The sequence below is a fragment of the Lichenostomus cassidix genome, chromosome 1 (assembly GCF_008360975.1).
Source record: "Lichenostomus cassidix isolate B80296 chromosome 1, HeHo_3.0, whole genome shotgun sequence".
Lineage (NCBI taxonomy): Eukaryota > Metazoa > Chordata > Aves > Passeriformes > Meliphagidae > Lichenostomus > Lichenostomus cassidix.
Window position 1 is genome coordinate 67,890,035 of NC_139479.1, and position 23,374 is coordinate 67,913,408.

A 23,374-nucleotide genomic window follows, 5' to 3' on the forward strand; every position below is an offset into this window, starting at 1 on the left:
TTGCAGCGCCCGCAGGGGGAAAGCGCCGATTCACGCGGCGGCCGAGGCGTCTCTGCTGCCCGGGGCGGGGGGGAAGCGGCGCCGCCGGTGCTGCGGAACCCCCTGGCTGCCGCCCCGGCCGCCGCTGCGAGAGCGCTGTGGGAGGCCGGCGGGGCGGGAGGGCTCCCGTGGCGGGGCGGGATGGGGCGGCCCCGGGGGCCCAGGCAGGGCGGGCGGCCCCGCCCCGGCGGCGGTCGGTCCGGGCCGCCTACAAGCCCCATGGTGCCGCGCGGGGCGGCGGCGTGTGACGCGGCGGGAGCGGGGGCGGCGGAGGCGGCGGCGGAGGGTCCGTGTCTCCCCTGCCGCGTCCCCTCGCTCTGCTCGGCGGGCGCCATGTTGGCTTGAGCCGAAGATGACAGGGGGCGGCTGCGGGCGAGGATCGCGCTGAAGGAGCGGCACCTCCGGCTCGCAGCGCGGCTCTCGGGGGGCGGCCGGAGCCGCCGGCGGACGAGGCGGGGGAGGGAGGGAGGGCGGGCTGAGGAGGCGGCGGCGGCGATGCGAGCGGAGAGCTGAGGCTGCGGGAGGCGGCCGCCGTCGAACGCCCCCCGGCCCCCGCCGAGCGCCGCGGGGGAGGGCTCTCCCCTCCGGCCGCCCTCCCTCCCTCCCTCCCCGGCCCGCGTCCCCGCCGGGCGCTGTTGAATGCCGCACACCGCCTAGGGGGGCCGCAGCCCGGCGTCCTCCCCAGCGGCCCCGGGCCCACCCCGGCCCTCCCGCCTCCCTGCCCCGCCGCCCAGGGCAGGAGCCAGGTCCTGCCTGCGCGCCCGGGTCGCCTGCGCCGACTGAGGAGGTGACTTGGACGCACTATTATCCCGTGTGAATCATCCCGTCGTCATTTGTCGGGGCTGGGAGAGAAGGCAGAGGGAGAGAAGGGGGGAAAAAGCCCGCACGCAGCTCATGTGGCGGTGTAGTCCTGCTGCCTGCTCTACCTGGCACCGCTGGTGCTGCTGCTGCCGCCGCTGACAGGGATCTGCTGCCATCTCTGGTCTCCCGCTGGCTCCTCCGGTCCAGCCCGGCACCGCTGCCCCTGGATATTCCTGCTCCTCAGCCGGCCGCCTTCCCCGCTGCTCGTCGGGCACCTCTTTCGCGTAGGGGACGTGGAACCTGCTGCCTCCGATACTGACACCGGTTTTGCTTCTTGAAGATCTCCGGCGGGCTGGTCTTGGTGCTGCTGCGTTTTTTTTTTTTTTTTTCTTTTTTCCTTTTTTTTTTTTAAGTTGATTTTAAGCCATTTAGGGTAACATCAAAATGTCCAGCAGCGTTCCAGCTGATATGGTGAGTCTTGTACTGTTTATTTAATACTTCTGTTACAGAATAACGTTTATTTCAGCCTGGTTTTGACAGAGTACATGGAAAGAAGAGGGGCGTGGGAAGAAAAAAAAGGTCTCGTTGCATATTTAAGGAACATAAAGTTCCCAGTTAATTGCCTTCCCCCTCCCGCCCCAGATGCTGGTTCTGCTTCGCTTTTTGGTGGTGGAGTGGGAGATCTGCAGCGTCGCCTCCCGTGTAGCAAGGGAAGGGGAATGCCAGACTCCCTTACCTATGGCAGTCAGTACCTGAGTGCTCACGCTTGGGTCCTGTAGCACTGTTCTTCAGCTCCGTCGAGCATTTTTGGGGGAGATAAATACGAAGAAGAGCATTCGGGACGAATTGCTCGACCCATTTCTTTCTTTCTTTTTTCTTTCTTTTTTTTTTTTTTTTTTGTTTTTTTCTCTTTCTTCTAAACCTCTTAAACTTGCCTTGTATCTTGCCAATGCTTTGTCTTCCGATGTCGGTGGGAAGTTAATCTCTTCCCTTGCTGCCGGCTCAAGAGCAAGAGAGAAATTTTCATGCGCTTTATTTTCATGGCGAGGTCCTTTGTGCTTTAGCTGCAATCTGGACATTTTTCAAGGGCACTCCTAGTACTTCTTATGGCGGACTGTACTTCAGCTTGTATTGGATACTCGGCTCGGTACATTTAAAATGGGAAGGTATAGCAGAGCATGAAGAGGTAGGGTGAATCAGGTCTGCTAGGTAATCTGTTCAGCGTGACTTTCTACGTTTGTATGTATTTCCATAAATCAGGATATATTTTCAGAAATCACTTAATTGGAAAAAAACACCCTCAAACTTGTAGCTGCAGTTTCATATGTTTATTCTTACAGCAGAATATTTTCATGTATCTCCATACAACTGTTCACATTTAAAGGTGCTTTTTTCCCCAAAAAAAGCAGAGGACTTGTCTATGCTTTTTAAAATTTTTTTTTAGTTTCAGCATGAAGTTCTGTTTTCAGGGTAAAACCTGCCCTGGTAGTGATAACAATAAAACAGAGTAGCCCTTGTTTAAGTCATTGATGTACAGTTATTTGGGATATGTATTACAAGTGGGCTATTGAAATAATGGTATCTTTAGTTGCTTACTTTCAGTGTTTCCTTCACAGCTTTTGTACATCAGTCACCATGACTGAATTTTGACAAAAAAAAGCAGAAACAGTAAGACACAGAGGATGATCAAACAGCAGTTATAAGCTTGCAGGTCTTTTCTTCCCTCTGCTTTTCTCAAAAACTATAAATAAATTTTGTCTCCTCTGGATGAAAAGAGCGATGAAAGGATTTAAACCGAGAGGCAATAAGCTCCTCAGCTGTAGTTTTCACATATTTCTTTTTAGTGTCTCTCTCTCTGACTGTTAGAACCTTTTGAACCCCATTCCTTCCTGCACGTGGCTGTCTAGCATTATATCACAGAAATCCTTACCTGGGCTGTGGAGGATTAGGTGCAAATCTCTCAGTGCTGCTTTTTAAGTTGCCTGGAGGAGTCCCTTAACTGTGACATGAAGCCACACTCCTCTTTCCGTCTCACCCTGGGCTGAGCTGCCACCGCCGTGCTCCTGCTAGGGCCTGCCTGCCTGGGAGTCCCGGTGCTGCTACTAGGCTTGTAACGCTTTAGATTTTCTACCAAATACACAGATTTTAAGATATGCCAAGTACAGTTTCATTTCTATGAAAACTGTTTCCTTGTGTTGTTACAGTGCAATAAGAATATCACTGGCTGGGGATAGCTGGGCCTAGTGCTGCTCTGTTTATTCAAATCAGGAAGAAGCTTGTTATACATAGTGGTGTTTAAATACTGAGTCATTACAAAAACATTTGAATGAAGATGTTACCAATGTCGGTAGAATTTAACTAAATGAATACATATTTTCTGGCCTGTCATGGGATAATTTTTCTTTTACTTTCTGCATTCTGAGGTGTAGTTTCTCTCTGAAAGTTTGAAGTGTGTTGTAGATATTCCAGTTATTAATTACAGCTAATAAATATTGCATTATTAAAAGATTGCTTGAAAACTCATTTTTGGTCTCCTTTCATCACCATCCTCCATATTTCAAAGGAGCTTGTTCAAGAAAGAAAATGGAATTGCCATTTGTTAGCTATTTGAAGAGGAGCACTTACCAGGCTGTCACCATGTTTATATATGTTTTTATTTAGTGTAGGATTTTGCAGTTTGCATTTCTCTTACCCACCCACTGTGTAATTTGCATTTGCAAAAAATTGATTTCCCATTTCGGGAGGAGCTGGCATCAGTGTGATGGAGTGTCATTTTATGAAGACTCCATTATACTTTGTAAATATGCTATGAATTACATAAGTATTATAATAATTATGTTTGAAACTGTTTATGTCAGATTCATGAACTAACCTGCTCATAATAATAATTGCTCCTTCTTAAAAATGTGTTAATTTGTCTTCTGTCCCACCTTTGAGAATGATCTGCTATACATAAATTCATAGTAAATTATCTGATTCTCAGTAGGCTTTGTATTTCTAAGTAGACATAATATGACCCAGTCTTCTGTTCTCTGGCATTGACTTGACTTTTTTTCAGAACTACAGCAGTTTTTACCAGCTAACCATTTCAACATCACTTCTTAAATAATTACAGAGTATTTTATCATTTGCATTCCACTAAAAAATTGGACAGTGACATGCCACATTCTGGGTATTGTAAGTTTGTGGTGCATTATTCCTTAGCAACATGTATTACTTGCAGCTTAAAACTCCACTCCTGGAATGAAACATGCTAATATTGACCTCTCTACCTGAGTAGTTTCATTAACTTCGTTAGGACTAGACATGTCTGGGGCAGTTCTTGGAGACTAAACTGCATATCTAGAGCCTAATTTTCCTCAATTTTTCACATAAGCACTGATGACTGTAGTGGCAGCAGGGCACCTCTGATTATGTTCAGTAATTTAATCAGGTAATTTATCAGTTTTACCACTTGGTAGCAGTTAGAGATTGACTGTGAATAACAGCAGGGCTGTTTGCAAGTTGTATTTCTTTTGTAATGATAAATAGACATGCAGTGGTTTATGGACTTGTGAAATTAATCACACTGGCTTTTTGAGTGGACCAAATGAAAATGGCTTGATATTTGTTTAAACACTGTAGCTAACAATTTTAAAGCAAGCCATGAAAAACTTATGCTCAGTCAAGATGTCATTACTCAAGTGAACAATCCCCTTTATTTTAGTAGAGTTATCACCCAGAATTTGGGAAGTTCTGTCTCTGTATTCTGTGTGCCTGTGATACTTCTCCTTATAGTTACAATTCTTCAGGGATCTTAGAAGTCCACAGAAAGCAGCCTGTATGAACAAAATGTACTAATGGTGTCCACCATTCCCTGTATTTGGTATGTTCTATGTAGGTATGAAAAGGCTCAGCCAGCACTTCCTTTCTGGGCAGTTCTTTGCATGCCCTCTAGGAGATCCAATTCTTTTTCTGTCTGAGTAGTAACAGAGGATGATTCTTTTGGCTCATGGTGGGGTTTTTTATTATTGGTTTGTTTTTTTGTTGGCTTGTTGGGTTTTTCTGCATTTGGTAAACAGCACAATTCTGGAATCTACCAAACAATTAAAGGTTTTAATTTTTAATGTGCACAGCTCTTCAATCCTTATGCTATACTTAAGATGTGTAGATGGTGTGGGAGAGATGGTTTTAAAGAAAACTGAATGTTTAGTGTGATACAGTTGCAGAAATACAGGAGCATGGAGTATATGGTCTAAAATGCTTGTATGTGGTCAATGTTAAAAGGGGGCAATAGGTGGAAGAAGAATAACAAATAGAAATGCTGCTCTGTTCACTCCTTGTTAGTGTCAGCATCTTTGGTGGAAATGTGTATGTGCATTTTCTTTTTTAGGAAATGTAATAGAGAATGATGATGAATAGTTGAACATATATAGGGACTTCCTTTTTAATACATATTAATGGAGGCTAAGAGTGGAAAAGGATGGACAGGAAACTGCTGCTACATCAGTAAGGGAATTTTGGCATCTCTGAATAAGGTTCAGATATGAGAGACTTAAAGGAGTAGCTGGTTGTACAGCAACTGAGTTTTGATGTCCGTCATTGAGTCTAAACAATTATTTAAGAATAATAGGTATAGTAGCATTATAATACACTTGGACCATAGAAAATTATTTGTTCCTGATAGCATTTTAATGTGTCAGAACAAAATGTGATAAGTCCTGCATCACTGTTCTTCTGTTTGAACTGCTTTTTCTTTAGTCCTCAGTAGATCCTTTCTGTGATTTTGAAAATTGTTGTATTCCTAGTTGCCTTTGTGCATAATAGTTTTATGTTAGTCCCTTACATTTTTAGCAATGAAAGTATGATTATTTAGCTGTATTTTTGTATCCCCCACATGTTGAAAATTCTAATTCATTACATTCTGTGATAAAATAGCTTATTGAGTTCTTCTGTATGTATATTTTTTCCTTCCTCTTTTTATTTTTTTTTCATAATTTTTTGCTAGTGATTGTAACAGAAACAAGTAGCCTATCTTTTGCCATTCTCAGTGTTTGTTTTGGGTTGGTTTTTCTCCTCTTGGAAAAGGAATTGGTGGGATCTGGGTTAGAAAGAAGAGCTTGAAGAAGCTTCTTTTTGACTCCCTGTATATTGAGCCAATATATTAGCCAGTTGGGCCTTAGTAGAAACGAAGAACCTCTTTCTCTGTTATCTGAAGCAGTGGCCAGGGATAAATTTATCAAAGCTGATCTTCGGTGTGTATTTATTTGCGTATATACGAGTCTAAAATGACTTGTATTTATAATTTCCCCCGCCTACCTTTTTTTTGTTTCACAGATTAGGAAATGGCTAACCTATTTCTCTAACAACCGAAAAGAAGCATTTTAGCAACAACTAACATTTTTAGGTATGGTACTCTGGCAGAAACTTAGTAACATACTAATACATCTGACATTCTGCAACCATGTTTTCATGAGCTTACTCTCATTTTCATCGGGGATGAACAGCTGTAACCTTTGGGTGGATTGATCCTTGTGCTGGGCCCTGGTGCAGCTCTCTGTGCTTCAGATGGAAGTGTAGGCTGGTGGTATAAACTGTTTCTTCCTTCCTGCCACCCACCCTTGTTGTTGTTACCTGGTTTCTTTCTGCTTTTGTTGACTAAGTTAATGAAATCTTGGAGGGGATGTATACTGAAGGAGATTTAACTCCTCCCATGTTGGGAGTGCTGGGAAGTAGCTGCTGGCAGGTTCCAGCAGGACTCAGAGGCAATAAACAAATGCTGAGTATATGTGAGTGCAGGAAAACGATCATATCTACAGCAGCAGGAACACTCAATTCTGCATGTTAAATAATTGGCAAACATCATCCAGTAACTGGACAGGTCAGTCGGGGCCTGAATGGGGACAAGTTGCACCTCTCAGATGTGGAATTAGGGACAATGTCAGGTATCTATAGTCTGTGTTTTACCGTGGAGCTTGTAATGGCTTTGTGCATATCTAAACCGAAATTTTTGATCATTCTTGAAGTCCATATCTCACTTCCTTGGTTTGGCTTAAGGCTGCAGTAGGAACTTAGCCTGTCTGAATGTGGTCCTTGCAGCAGACTTGGTAAGCAATACTTCCATGATGCTATAGGCAAAATGACTAAAGGCAGGCTTTGCTAATTTTTTTTAGTTGAGAGTTCCCCCTGGGTGCAACTTTTGTGAATGTTTAAAGCCATGGCCATGTTATTTGTGGTTAGTGGGATTTACTTGTTTTATACTTCTGCTCAGTCAGCTTTGTTACTCAGGAAAACTCAGAATGTAAACTTTTGGAGATGTCTCTATATCTGCTTATGCAATAGTGAACAGAATGGAGACCTGAGTTCTGACTCAGCCTGAGTGCTACACTAGCTTGCAGGAATCCAGAAATATCTGGAATGTGACTAATCATTCTTGTGGTTTTATGTAAAAGAGATAATAGAGTTTATTTTCAGTCTCTTCTGAGTACAATGTTGGATCCACTAGGTTGGTTGTTTCTTATTTGAATATGGTGAAACGCCTTGCTGCTGATCACTACTCTTTCACATTGTTTTTACAGCAATTAATTGAGCCTACTAAAGTAGCAATCCTTCCCTGCCACAATTTTGCATGGGTAAACTTCAGCTCATTGTAATTAATAAAGGGATATGACTTGAGTGTGCTGTTTTCATTTTAGAAGCATTGGAAAATGAGCAGCATGTCAATGAGGAATTTTAATGTGATTATGCTAATATCAAGTCTAAACTTCAAGACTCTAGCTCTTCGCCAGTTTTCACGTAATTTAGAGGTCTGTCTTTTGGAATTCAGCTACTGTTAAAAATTATTCTGTAAATTCTTCTAGAAGGACAACCTTTAATTTTTGAGAGCTTCAGTTATACATATGTTACAGAACATCTTAAAGCAGTAACAAACATTTTTCATTTGGTATACCTCCAGACAAATATAAAGTCACAGATGTACTACTAAGTGTTGGAAGCACTGATTGTAAGGAAGGACTGAGGAAAGAAAAGCTTGAATAATTATGACTTTGCAAGAATTGGTAAAAGACATGTTGCTGAGACATCAGTTGAGGTTCTGCCAATAGCATTGTGCACTTCAATATCTGAAAAGAAATTTGAAGTGGGAGAAAAGTTGATAAAAAAGCTTTCTAACAACGTAGATAAGTTATTTAGGAGGTTTGTTTGGTTTTAAAAGCAACACTTAAAGAAAAAGTTAAAATCTTCTTGTTTGTAGGTCTGCTGAGCCTGAAAAGTATAGCTCAGCAGAAATACTTACATGTTGCAGCTGAAAACTCTTATATATTTGTGGAATTTTACTGTATTTTGTGGTCACTAACGGGGATTGTGTTTAGTTCCTTGACAGAGGATAAATTTATTGCTGCTTGTAAACCATCCACAGTGAAGGCCTGCTCTCAATTTGTAGTAAGACTGCACGTATGGTAAAATGGGATTAAAAAAAGTGTACATTTTCCACAGATAGAAACTTCGTGTAAAATGAAGATTTGGCAGATTGCACAACTGTGATACTGCCATCAGTGTCTTGTTTTTTTCTTACTTTCTGTAAAGAAATTTGAAAATAGCTTGCCAGTGACAGGATTACATTTGTGGGTTTGTTTTGGTTTGGCTGCTTACTTAAAATTATTTGGGAGATTCAGTTTAGGCTTAAATGGAACGCTTGTGGCGTAGTTTAGCTGAGACTTTATTCCATGACACTATCATTATGGAGACAGAAACAAGCAAGAAACCCTTTGAGCTTTATGTATTCCATAGGTATTAACCAAGTAAAACCAGAGATTCTGTCTTGGAGTTTGGTGGGTTTGTTTTACTATGGCCTAACAAGGAATCTATGCTGTAGTGGGAAGAAGTTACCAAAATGCAATCTGGAAGTGTTTGTGTTGGTGTCTACCTGCTGAGATGGTTTCAGATCTCTCTGAGGGCTGGTCTAATTTATGCCAAGGTCTTGGACTGCTACTGAGGGACAAAGGTGGGCTTATCCTGGGATGCTTTTTAGCTGTGGCTCAGGATCTGGATTTTAGTCTGTGAATCCCCTGACAGTTTGGATGGGAATAAAAGCTAAGCTTCTTTTTTTTTTTTTTTTTTAAAGCTAGTCCTGAGCTCTTCTATAAGCTCTTCTGTGGTCTTCATTATGCAATATTAACTGTTTCATGTTGCATAAGAAATTATCTCAAGCACTTGATAAAAGTGGGATACCAATTTCAAAATAAGCAGAAGGAAGCTATATGTGTTCTTCTTTGAGACTGAAAAGAACAGAGTATTTAGTCTCAAAAAGAACAGTACTTCAAAGACATACCCTGTAGCACTGGTTGGGATCTCCTCAGCAAATTTGTGATGTTGTAATGCCTTGTGGTCTGGCAGAGATCCACATCACCGTAATCTGTTTCTGATGCTTAACATATACTCTAGATGATACTACCTAATCTGTCCCCAGAATCTGACGTGTGTTTTTAATGTAGAGAAATAATGGAATAGGGATAAAATAGTGAAGTGCAGCAAAAATCTTTCATAGCTGAGGTTGTAAATTCAGGATTCTCTTCTTAAAAGTAGATTAATGCCAATCTACATGTGAATATATATGTGGCATATACTGGTAAGTCTCAGGAAACATTATAAATTACATTACTATAAAACAGTTCTTCTAAAATAGCATTTCTTTTCAGTATTTCTTTTAAGATTAAATATTGCCCAAGATTTTTTAGGCATGTGTACCTTTTATATGCTATAAGAGAGTAACTGCAAGCCTTTGTGTGCTTTTAAAGTCTGAAATACCTACTTGCAGTATTTTCTTTTATTTATAGAATTCATATTTGTATGGGCAGTAACATAAAATAAAGTTCATTCTTGGAATAGCGCAATATGGTTGTATTTGATGCACAACACATTACTTAGGACATATTAAATGTGAATATGTCATTTTTCCTGTGAATTAATATGCTTTTAATCTGTGCAAATGAGTTACACATCATAACAGCTGTGTGGTGTGACAGTGAAAGCTTAGCTCTCACTTCTGAATCCAGGTTATCAATCTGTGATGGAAAGAAACTTTATTGGACTTGCAAGTTTTAGTGATTTACACTTTGCATACTTGTATAGCTTTTTTTTGGCAATAAACCCCAAACTTGCAAAAAGCTTTATTAAAATATTTTAGATGTGGGGAATAAATCCCCATTTGCTAAGTCCATATGATTCAGTGGTAATGAAGTTAACATGAAATCCAACACAAAATTAATGACTTCCACTTCCCGTATTACAGCACGAGTGGAGTAATGTTTGACATGAATATTCAAAGATTGTGTCATATTGTGTATTCTTCATGCTGTGGATTTTGTAGAAAAGGTGTTTTAAATGCCACCTGTTTAATTTAAAGATATATTAAGTATTTTATGTAAGGTCGGCTCTATGGTAGTTTCTTTCAAGCTCAAGAAAATAGGAAGGGAAGCTTTTATCTCAAAAAAGTAATTATGCTAGTGGGTATTTCTAGTTGTCTAGACATAAGACTGGGTTTTTAGGGTGCAATATGTTAGGTCTGGCACCACTTGTTACTAAGATATTTGACTCTGTCTTGAGGATCTAATTTTCATAAGTAATGGGAATATGATTAGGAGCTCTTAATAAAGAGAAGCTGCAAATGAGTTTGATTTCTGTCTACATACTGCCTCTGGCCAGTATATTTCCATATGAATCAGGACTTCATGTAAGTCTGCAAATGGATAATTTTTTTTTCTAATCACATGTATGTTTGAAATTATTTGGAGGTTCAAAATAGCCACCGTAGTGGGTGGAATGCTTGGTAAACTGTGTGTGAGGTTGTGATGAGGACTCTGGTGAAACTGTCAGTGGATATTTGCAAAATTATTTTAGTTTGGAGAGGGTTGCCTTTGAATTGTTTCTTCTCACTAGGAAGGGAGAAGTTGATTCTGGGGTTAGTCAGGGAAATCCCTACAGAGGGCTGCAGTGCAGTTGCACAATACTTCTTCTTCCAGCATTCTCATGCAGGGACTTGATGATCCCAGCATATGTGCTTCTTGCACTTAACTGCAGGAGTAAGTAATGGAAAGTTTTTAACGGGGAAGTTTCGGTGGGAATGGACTCCAGAAACGCAGCTGTAACTTTCCCTGAATTAACTACAAAGAGCGAAGAATCTCTCTACAAAGGCCATGGCATTTTTAAGCTGAGACTGTCTTTCAGTACAGATTTTGTGGCTTTCAATTTTATCTTGTATGTTTTACTACTGTGAGTGTGGTGTATGTGCCCTAGTGCTATCCCTGTCATACATGGAAAACCCATATTCAGGGAGCTCCCTTGACTTGTTAGATGAGGCACAAACCTGGTCCTAAATACCTGACTGTTCAACAATATTTATCCATCCTGTGGTACAAATGCATAATTGTCTCATCTTCCAGAATCATGTGCTTTTGCCCCTCCCCTTGTTCAGCATCTCCTCATTGTTCAGACTGGATTGGTGTCTTATCTTCCTGTACTGTTCAAACTTCTTGGAAGTTGTCTTCCTGTGATACCAGTCTTCTTAACAAGTATTTAATAAAATTCCATTAATTTTTGGAAAGAAGCTTTTGGGTTTTTTTTCCAAAATGGTGGATACTTTTTCCAAAATGTGGAAATGTAGTTTCACTCAAATATACTCTTATGCTAGATAACTCTGCAGCAGAGCTGCTGGGAATGAAATCTTACGGCTTGAATTGCAGTGAGTCAAACAAAAGTCAAACAAGATCAAGATTTTCTTGTGGTTTTTATTTTTAAATGACATTTCATATTTTAGTCAAATTCTGTTGAAATTTCTCAAGCCAGCTCTGCTCTGGTGCATCTTCTGTGCCTGTCAGTCTTGGTTGTACAGAGCATGACTGTACCAGCATTTGGGTTAAGCCAGCATGCTCTTAGGTGATGTGAAGGGTTTATTTCTAAAGACTTGTAGTGGACAGCGAGTTAATTAAAATCAGGCAAAAGACAATAAAATACTTATACACTGAGAGATGCTCTCAAGAACATTTGGCAAAAGGTTATAGCTGTATTTGTTAATGAGTTGTAAAAACCAAGTTTTGAGGCTAATACTTATGGGGAGGCCCATTTTTAGGGTTATGTTAGTATTTCTTTCCACTCTTATTATTTGAAAATCACATGGTTTTGTTGATGTGTTTTTGTTGATCTCTCAATAAAACAATAATTCCAAGCACTTTATTGTCAAATATCGACTTAATATATCTGTCAATTTTCATGTTCCTACTTTTTAAATTGCATTCCCTCAGTTTAAATCTGAAGCAATCTCAGGAGAAGAAAACAAATCCGCAGTAATTTCCAGTGTTTAAGGACGTGGGGATTTAGTTTTTTTCTTAAATTATCTCATTTAAATTCTGTTTTTGATTTTTTTTTTTTAGGAAATGAAATGTAGGAAAGACAGCTTGCCCTAAGCATAAAGTGCAAAATGATTATCAGTCAGTGCCTTTATCTGCAAGTGTGCTGCTTGGTAAATTTCAAAGTCAGCTTTAAAAAAGCCCACAACCAACAGACAAGCACCAAAGTGAATAATTCAGAGTGCTGAGTAGTGCCAGATAAGGCAGAGTGTAGGTAAATAGTTTGCTGCCTTTCATACTTGATTCTGCTCCTGCATGTCAGTCCTGGCTTTGATGCTTAAATAAGTGTCCTAGGTTATGAATTTTATTTAGAATGAGCTTGTGGTTAGGAGGTGATTTTATTCCCCTTTATTGTTCTCTTCAGGAAAGGAAAAAAAATCAAAACACCTTCTTGTTTTATCTTGTAATTCTTAGCATATAGAAATGAAGACCAGAGGGAAAGAAAATTGGTGTAGTTAGTGCCTCTATCAGTACAGTTTTTAGGTTGTTTTTTCTTTTCTTTGACTAGATTTTTTTGCAGGAAATGGAAGACAGACAATTATATTTGAATGAACACAGCATTTTCTGCTGTCTTTTGTTTTTCTTGTCATAGTTTTTCTTGTAAAATCAGATTGTAACGTTGAAAAAAATGGGGTACAGTTTTTAGGAAGACTGAGGTCTTTTTTGTGGCAATTTGAAATTTCTTATACAAAAAACACTTATTCAAAATCCAAAAATATAGTAGTCTTGTATCTTTGTTCTGTCTTTAGCTTTTGGATAAAGCTAGCAGTTGTTTTGTGGTGCTCTGTTGGAAGCTGTATTGGCTAACCCCAGAGTGTCTGTGGAGTCATTGGGATAGGGAAGAGAAGCCTTTTGAATTGTTTCAAAGTATTTGTTGCTGGGTTGCTGGATAAGGTGGCATTCACTCGCCAATGTAGGTATTTTGGAGCTCGGTTGCAGTTTTTGGAATGGGTGGTGTTAGCAGCTGAAAGGAATATAAGGGAAAGACAAATCATGATTACACAGTCATGTAGTGACATATCAGTGTCAAAGCCATCAGGCTTATATATAGGCAGTAATTTGCTGTACAAGCACAGTGGGCTGCAAGAAACAGTCAAGGAATCATAATAAATTTCTATTATCATGCATAGGTTTTACTTTGAGTGATTAAATTCCATTTAATTAAGTTTTTAATGTGTCAAATGATAACAGGTTTCTGATGAAGGACACCCTGCCTCTTCCTCTGCCTTCCAGACACAAACATGTCCAAATCCATCACTTAATATTTGTATTTTCAGTATTCCTGCTGGGTGGAGATAGAAAAGCAGTGTGTTACTTTGCTGGGTGGAAAAACTGTTGAGAAGTGTCCGTGTAAATATTGTCTCACCTTTTGGCAGAAGTAAATCTTACCTTACCAAATACAGACTTTAAAGCAATAAAGCTTCAAACACACGATTTGGTTGCCTAAACATGGCATCCAGTGCCAGTGTGCACATGCCAACGTTTTCAGCATGGCTAGAAAGGGCAGGCAGCAATGACACACGAGCTGCAGGGGACCCATGCCCTGCAGGGGATGCACCTGCTCTGCGTGAGGGAATGTTTCACAACACCTGGAAATGGCACTAGCTGTATATATTTAGGTAATTCTTTTGAGGTATTGGGGCTTTGTAAAACCTCATTTCCAATCTTTTCACACTGGTTTTTGGCAGGTTGTCTTTTCCTAGCCTAAATCCATTAAGTAGTGTTTCAAAATCATTAAATGAGTCAATTTACAGGTAATCACAGTTTTACCAGCTTTGTTATTTCCTACAGAAAACTCTTCACATCTGCAGATGTGAGCACTGCAGAAGAATGAAAATTTTTTGGGATTAAAAATACATTGCTGTCATTTGAATATAGCAGATCTTCTCCTAATTGCCACTATATGGAAATAGTGTACAACTGCTTATGGTGAGGAAGTAGGTACAGTGTGGTTGCAGATCTTTGCTAAGCATGACCCTGTCTGAGCTGTTGCCAGCAGCCTGTTAAAAAGAAGAAGATTTAATTTTATACACATTATCAAAGTAAATTTAAAAGTAATTTATCAAACAAATGAAAATTAGGTTAATTTAATTCGGGCTAATTCTGAAAAATTTTAAAGTCCATTATCCATTCTCATCATAATCTGTTGTATAAAATTGGACTTGAATGGTCTGTTCTAAAATTCACAGCAGAAATGTGGTGGTTTTTTGCCTAAATGTGTAATCACACCTGTGGAGCAGGAGAGAAGGAACACTGTCTATACCAATGCTGTGTTGTTTTAATAACTGAATTTTTTATAATGGAATCTTGCAAAGAAAGTCAGATATGAATTGGTTTGGGTGATTTTATATTAGATTAAAAGAAAGAGGCTTACTACTTGAAGCTTGACAGGTCTCTCTTGACATTTGGCCTGAAATGTTTGCAAGATATTTCATATCCTCAGAGCAAAAATGAATATGAGTGGGTTGAAAAATTATGCTTACGTAATTAAATAATGAGGATTCTTTGGCATTATATAAGATATAAATGCAGGGGAGCTTGTTATCATTGCCCTAGCAATTCAATACAATTTCTGTTGGATACTGGAGTAAATTTCATACTTACATTTTGATAAATACATTTTCCACTTATATTTTGGAGGGCAGCTTTTGATACTTGTGTACTGCTAAAGGTTGAGTTACAGATTGATAGTTACAGAATTAGAGATATTGAGCTACCTATATTTGTGCTGTTTTTCATATTAGCACTTCTATCTGAATTTAAATTTTCAAACATTAGTTTTGTGTGTGTGGTGTTTTTTGTTGTGTTTTTGTTCTTGTTGGTTATGGTAGTTTAGGTTTCTAAACTAAGTTTAGGTAGAAATCTAGTGGTCATAAATGAAACCTTTCCTACATAAATTGTTGTGAAAGTTATTTTACTTGTACACTTCTTCATGTTTTGAAGAACTTCATGTAGAAAAATCTTGACATGGTTACTGTGTAAATAGATATATATGCAAATATAGTTTTCATTCCTTTGACAAAAATAAACTTTGCAGTTTTGATTTCTAGCAGACTTCTTCTCTATGGCTAGATTCCATTACTAAAGGGTCAATGAAAAATTGGCAAAGAATTGATAGTTTGAGAACCCTGGAAATAACACTTGACCTGGAAAATCTGACTTTTTAAATAATAATTTTAAATTATAAAGGAGCAAATAACTATCAGCCCAAGAGTATATTTGTTCAACTTCATCCCTTTTCTGTTGTGGATACATGGGCTGTTACACTTTATAATACAGCATCTATTTGAGGATGAGTGTATCCTAATTGTTGAATGCAGGCAGATTTGTTTAAATGACTTTTTTATTGTTCAGACTAAGCTGAAAATGATCTGTAAGATAAAACTGTGACACAGTACTGGATTTCCATGCTTTGGAAAGCATTGTATTGCCAAGTCTGTGCACATCTATGTCTTTGTTTAATTTTATTTCCTTCTCTTTGAAGATTAAGATTTAAGAGTTACATGCCAGTTAATAGAATGTGCACAGTATTCTATTAAATGTTAAATTATAGGGTTTAACTTTAATGTGAAGGGAATGTTTCACCCTATGTAACATATTGGAGAGAAGGGCAGCTTACATAATTAATGTGGGCTCTGAAGTAAGGAGCTTGCACATTTGTAGCATCATCATGTTACATATTTAGGGAGAATTGACTGCCCAACATGTAGTGATAGGTATTTGAATTTTGGAAGTCTAGTAATTATAGAATCATGGCATACATTGTTTGGAAAGACCTGTAAGATCATCAAGTCCAGCTGTTAACCCAGCACTGCTAAGTCCTCCACTAAACCATGTCCCCAAGTGCCACATCTACACATCTTTTAAACACCTCCAGGGGTGGTGATTCTACCCCTCCCCTGGGCAGCCTGTTCCAGTGCTTGACAGCCCTTTCAGTGAAGAATTTTTTCCTGAAATCCAGTCTAAACCTCCTCTAGAATGTGTTCACATTTCTTTTTCAAGAATGGCCGTATCACTGTAAAGGAGCAAATTTATTATTTAGACATGTAGAAATAGAGATTTTAAACATTAGAATGAAGAATTGCAGTTAAGTAGTTATGTTCTGTGTTTTGCTTTCCTTTTAAATTGATGAAATATAGGTCTGTGCTTCTTTAGCTTGAGCCTAAATTGAGCTTGGTTTTTTGTGGCATTAAATTTGCTGGTTAAGAGTTCACAGGATTGACAGATGTTTATTTGCAAATTAAAGAAAAATCCATAATTTAAACCAATATTTTCTTGAGAGGATACTTTCATTTTTTTTTCCTGTACCATGTGAAAAGGTTAAGACTTTGATTTATGAAGGAATAGATGGGAATGATCTCTGTTATTTTTAAAAAACAAATTCCTTTTCCCCCTGAAATCCTGTGATATAAACCAAAGATAACAGCATTACTCTTTTCTTTGTGAAAATTGCATGTGGTTGCATGGCATTACATTCCAGAACATCTATGTAGAAGACAAGTTGGTGAATGAGGGGAAAATTTTAATTATTTGTAATTTTTTTTCTTAAGCAATATAATATTTAGATACAATAAAGACACCTTAAAACTCTTCACTTTTGTGAGCATGGATTTTTTTTCTCAGATAATAGAAATGTGGAATAGGATACAATCTATAGAAACACAGTTTTTTCCTAAGCATACATATATGCACTCCAGTGAGTGCTTAGTTTTGCTTCATCTGAGAATTATTCTAAGGGTGTTTAAATACTATATCTCAATTATGTTAAAAATAATATTTGGAGACTGAAGCAAAGACCAATTTCATAACCTGTGTCACCATCTGTTAAATACACCAGAAGCTTATTTTTTTTTTCTGGATGGGTTTAGCCAGCTGTCCATTTTGTACTGTTGCCTGGATGGAGGCGTGCATTTAAGAATAACACAGTAGGCTTTCTGTGAGTTGACAGAAAGCTTTTTTATTTTGATCTGAAACTCCTCTAGCTTGTCTCACACTTCCTTATATTTAGTCTCTGGCTGAGGAATGTATTTGAAACCTTTCCCCTGTTGCACTCCTCTGGCCTGTGCTTTCATCTTCTCCCACTGAGGTCTGGAGCTGCCCCACAGGATGAGACATGTGCCTTTGCAGCGACCCCTCTGTGAGGCATGTGGACGTCTTTGCTTGTGGCAAGCAAAGTCCACTCTAATCCTATTGACATCCAGCCCACGTGGTGTTCACTTAATCTGTCGGGCGCTCTCCTCGCTTTATCTGACCCTGTGAGATGATACAGCTTTTTGTAACTTCTATTTTCCTTTACATGAGTGTCTTGGGATGGTCATTTAGATCAGTAGAGTTTGCTGAAATCATTCTCCGTTTTTCGAGTGTTGTCTTCACAATAAGAAAAATCTATTCTGTAATGGTGTCAGGGTGACCTGGCAGATTTTGGTGTTATGTTGTTTGTGTGCTTGATGATTTTTATGAGGGATGATGAGAGAAGGAAAGAAGTTGGTATTTACAAAAGCCTGGAAAGAAGGTTATTGCAGGTCAGGTAATCATTCTATTCTGCTGCTCAGTTTGCAGCAAAACAACCTGTATTCAGGAAAAATATAATGAATTGCAGAAAATGGTTTAGAATTAGAAACCAGCTCTTTGCTGACTGCAATTTGGAGCTGACTTTAATTTTAAAACATGGTTTTGGAAGTTAATTTTCTGACTTCCACAGGAATTTTGCTTTTTTGAAATTACAGAATAATGCCTGGTAAAATTGAGCAGAAGTCAGTTGTAGAAACTACCTGAGGCAATATGCTGTTTTCTGATTTGGATTTTCATGAAATACATTGTGTGCTGTATCTGATTATGCAGAGTGGCAAAGCTCCTTTCATTGACTCACTGTCTTCAGTCAGGATGAGACTGCTGTGCTGGGAAAGGTGGAAGTCCTTGTTTGTTAATTCTTCATCACTCTGTTAGCTAGACACGTTTGCACCACTTAAAAGCATGAAACCTCTGAGTTCATTGTTGTGTATGAATACCCCAGTATATTCTTGCCCTGTCTGGCTTCATTTTCTGATTTTTTCAGAGCAGCAGCACTGTTTTGGTACAGCTTGATGGCGTAGCATTTTGCTGTGTCTTAAAATGTAGATGTGCATGTGAAATGGAAACAAGAATTTGTTGCTATTGTATGGAGTACATCTGGGCTACTAATCAAGCTACGATATCAAGATACTTAAAATGCTTGCTTTTCTTTTATGCATATGTGAGTTTGATAAACTGAACTTGCAAATTAATTGCATCCAGTCTCTGCTGTTTGTACATGGTTTGCTTTGGCTTAACTTTATTGGCCCAGCTCATCAGAGGCTTATTCTAGGAAGATCAAGGACCTCAAATCTATGCTTTTAAAATCTCCTTTGCCCCAGCCTTTGTCTTCAAAATCTCACTGGAAGCTTTGTAGCTAAAACCAGAGTATATAAGATGATTGCAAGACAGTCTGTTTATCTGTGTGCTTGGCAAGTGGACCAAGCACCTCTGGAGATCATCTAGTCCAACGCCCCAGCCAAAGCAGGATCACCTAGTGCAGGTTATACAGGTGGGTTTTAAATGTCTCCACAGGAACCAGCAGACAAAATTGTCCTGTAAGCTCTGTTTCTCCCTCTACCTTCCCATCTAGTCATTATGCCTATACATGATTAACCATGTAATACTTGGCATCCAGTGGCCATGTTTCCACCATGTCCTTATAGAAGGATTTAATTAGTGGTCCTACTGCCTGAAGAGGAATTGGCCACTGAGTGATTTGAGGGAGCAGTAATTGACCAGAAACTCCCCCAAAGCTTTTCCATATGTCCAGCTTAAACCCACTCATCTGGTGATAGTAGTGTAGATCTGACCCCAGCAGAGGGGAGAGAGTGGGAGCATCCCTTTTATTGATAGCCTGCATTCACACAAGTCCAGAGGTAACAGTGAATGCACACTTCTAATGAAAAGACCAACAAGCTGAATGTTAGAGATCCAAGCCTGCTTACATTTATGTAACCATCAGTGTACTGAGACAATGCCAATGTCCAAGTTGGATCATAGCAGTGAACATAGCTTAAAGGATTAGTTGCTTGTCAGGCAAAACAGAAGCACTCTTCTATTTTTTTTTTTTTTATCTAGTGAACTGAATATATTAATTGTGAAAGGCACATGAATACCTAAATAGTCTTAATTTTAGGTAGTTATTGCTATTGTAGACTTCCAATATAATTGAATAACCAAGCAGAGAATTTAAGAAATAAATTTCTTTCATTTTAATACCTTTTTGAAACAGTATTTACTTGCTCTCTTCTCATATTCCTGGTGCCATATTCATCAGACACTAATCTCCCAACAGGTTCTATTTTGGAAGCGATGAGAGGAAATAAGTCAGAGGAACAGTGAGGAATCTGTAGCAATAATGATCTGTTGGTCTGAGAGAGGACATGAGTTTAATAAAACTGTAATGTGCATGTGTGTGGGAGGCATTGTGGGTGTTCACCTATTCCTATAAAATGTTTTCTTGTTTGTTTAGCCCTTCAGCTATCAGTTGTAGTAGTGAAGTAATAATACAAACTGTTAATGTAGAAAATAAGATTTTTTTTTTAAACTCTTGGAGTCTCATAGAAAAATTGTAAGTCAGAGTTTGTTATGCAGAGATATAGTTCTAGACTATAATTTTTCCAGAACTTACTAGCTGGGTGTAAATCTGTTGCTGAGGCTACCAAACATGAACTTTGAAGCTCTATTCAGTTTACCAGTGCTTTGATATATGCAATGTGTTTAATGCAAATGATATGTAAAAGTAAGAAAATTTGTATTTATCGATCATTAAGTCTTAAGATTAGAGGAGACCTCTGAAGGTGTGTAGCCCAGAGCAGAGCTAGCTGTGATGGTGGTTCAGAGCAGGGCTAACCTCAGACTTAGATCATGCTGCTCGAGGCTTGTCCATTTGAGTTCTGGCTGTGTCCAAAGATGCTGATTCTGCTGCCTTTTAGGGCCAGAGCTTAACCTACTGTCAATGGGAAGGTTGTATCTGCATGGGCAGTGGGAATTTCCCTTGCTGCAGCTTACCACCATCAAGATGGTAAAAATGTTGTTAGATACTTTAGCTCTTGGAAACCAAACTACATCAGAATTCCTTGTATTTGAAAGTCCTTATGTGATTGATTTGGCATCACTAGCAGATGGAGAGTTTGCCTATACCTACGAGCTTGAAGAGATACCTCTAAGGTTTTACCAAAATAACCTATCATTCTGCATTCCTGACTTCACTTCATTGGAATGCTTGCCCTCATCTATAGATGGAATGGTTGTGATTGTATAGATTTGTATTAAAAACCAAGCTTACATGAAATACCAACCGAAAAAGTCTATCTCAGTTACTTGGGTGGAAGTAGAAAAGAGAACGTAAATTTTTTTTTTTTGGGTTAAGAGAGACTTAAAAATAGCAAGACACTTCAGTTGAAACTAGACAGCTAAATAGGAACAAAGAAAAGGATTCTTCCGAAATGCTAACTAGGCTATTGTGTGTGTGAAGCTTTGGAGAGGAGCAGTTGATCAGATTTTTGTAAGGCTAAAAACAATAAACAAGGAAAAGTTTATTCTCTTTTTGCTTTTTGTAACAGGAAAAAGTGCTTTAAAAGTGTATGCACGATGTTATGTTCTCCCATCCAACTTTTTGGGTCAGAAGTTAACCTTTTGTTCCTTGCATGTACAGTATATAAGTTGTTCACTTATATATTTAATTTAATGTGTTTGGGGATTTTTTGGTTGATTGGTTGACTGCTTTAGGTTTTGTTTTAAACTTTATTTTAAGCATGCAGGCTACTCAAAGAAATAAACAGAAAAAGGGGAAAAAGAAACAAGCAAATACCTTATTTAACGAGTGGTGTCAGTGATACTGAAAGATGTGGAAATTGTGTTTTAAGTTGTTCCCTAAAACGCTTTATTGCATGTGTTTCATAAATTTTTGAAAACAGATACTGTGAGAGAAGTTCTCATCTCTGAAATAGGCATCCTGGTGGAATTTGGTACTAATTACTAGAAAAGAGGGAGCTCTGGAGCAGAATATTGCACTTTGCTTTAGCTATCAGCTAAGAAAGAGGCCTCGGTCAGTGATCTTATCCCTGTCTGGTCAAACATGTGATGTGTGTTTCATTGTCCTGTGCTTCACTTGTATGTCCACACTGTTGCTACACTTTGCTATTTGTGTATAACAGACTTTCATTTGAGTGTCTATTCCCCTGGCTTTATTTCTGAAAACCCTTCCATTTTCTGAAGTGATAAAACGCAGCTAACATTGTTAGTCTAATCCTGCAAGGCCACGGGGACCTGTGCCCCTCAGGATAATGTCACATTACATGTATAATACCTTCATCTGAGTGCTGTCAAGCAGTGTTATCCTTGCAGAAGGTTGTGAAATGTTTTAGGGGGTGTGACCATATATTGTGGGTAGTGTTTTTCACTCTTTGACTGCTCGTGTGTGTCCGTATTGCTCTCTCATTCCAATACCAGGTGTGAACAGGCAATGACTCAGTGAAGAAAATCATGTTTATAGTATCTGCATATCAAGGGAATGCGCGTTACTGCTTATACCTAGTGACTGTTTTGATCCTTTCAGATACAGGAAAAAAAATCCAGGTCTGTCACTCAAAGAAAGAATTTCAGTACTGGAAATAAAATTATGACCTAAAAAACTGCCCAAAACACCCATAAAGCTTTGTAATATTCTAGGAAAGTGATGCTTCTGAATATCTTACTTTTAATGAAAATGATACTATGGGATTTTTTTTCCTTCCTTCCTTCAAATATGGGCCATGAACAGAAAACTTCATGCTGTTTTAATAAATTAAAAAATGACCTTTTCATAGTCATAGAGGAAGAAATCATAAAGATGCACAAAAAATACCTTCAAATCCCAAATTACTTTCTGAACAGATATTTATTCCCTGCAATATGTTTGTCTTTCTGAAGAGATCCAAGGATTGGTATATTAAATGCGCATTTAATTCTCAGTGCCAAGGGCAGATTATGAATAAAATGAGAATAATTTTTAAGTAGGTTTATATGCCAACCATTGAAAATATTCTTATAAGACATGCCTTTCTTCCCTGGACTTTTGTCTGACCTGAAAGTCCTAACATCCCTGGTATGGTTGTGGGGAAAACTGTGTTAACTCGGGTATTCTGTAGACAGACATATGGTAGGAAAAGAAACAGAAGGATTTTTTTTTTTAATTAGATAATGGTGGAGATCCTGTAGACTGCAGCATCCTACAGTGCCAGCTGGAAACTATGCCATGCCCCTTGCCAAACTGCTGAAGCTTTCCTTGTCTGAGCTTTCTTCATCAGGGCTTTTTACAGATTCCAGTTCCTCTAAGCAAAGCACAGAGACAGTCCATCTCAGGAATGGGGAAAATAGGTACATGAGCTGGTAGACCGGTTGGTTAAACAGGGAATTCATGGTTGGATGATTAAACTTTAGAGATAGTGCCTAATGCTTGGTTTCCAACCTGCAGGTTGGGTACAAGCAGACCTGCGGGGCTCTGTTTTTGGACCAGATTATTTATTCTCTTTTATCAGTGACCTGGAAGAGGAGATACTCTTGCCTTGTGAGCTCTTGTAAACACCAAACTGCAGGTGCAGTTCACCTGCTTGAGGGCAGGGCTGCCATGCAGAGGGACCCAGTCAGCTGAGGGAACGGAGCAGCAGGAACTTGAGAAAATTCAGCAAGAAAGGATGTGTTGCACCTGGGGTGGACTAACTTCCAGAAGTGATGCGTGCTGGGGACTGACTGGGAGCCAAACATGAGCTGCCAGAGCGTCTTGGCAGGAGTGACGGCTGACAGCGCCTGGGGGATACCAGCAGGAGCATAAACCAGGGAATTAGGGGAAGTGAACATTCACCGTTACTTGGAACTCAGCAGACTGCAGCAGGAATACAGTGTCCAGCTTTGAACACATTTTCCTGTACTGCAGTGAAAGAGGAAATGTGTTGATCAGCTGCAGCATATTCAGCAGAGACCACTGAGGTTAAGTGCTCCTGTGAGGAGAGGCTGAGGGAACGGGACTTCTTCAGCCTGCAGAAAAGTTGGCTTTGGGGAGAACCTTACACCAGCTTCCTTGTACCTGCAAGGAGGCTGTCTAAAAGGCTGAAGCCAGG

General features: G+C 39.3%; 1 protein-coding gene across 1 annotated transcript in view; it reads left to right on the top strand.

Annotated features, from left to right (window-relative positions):
* The first annotated feature begins 686 nt into the window (after window positions 1–686).
* UBL3 (ubiquitin like 3) overlaps window positions 687–23,374 on the top strand; it is a 54,939-nt gene continuing 32,251 nt past the window's right edge. The window contains exon 1 of the mRNA XM_085062130.1: window positions 687–1,311. Within this exon, the coding sequence (XP_084918256.1) occupies window positions 1,285–1,311 (27 nt within the window). The 5' untranslated portion in view covers window positions 687–1,284. The remainder of the gene's footprint in view (window positions 1,312–23,374) is intronic.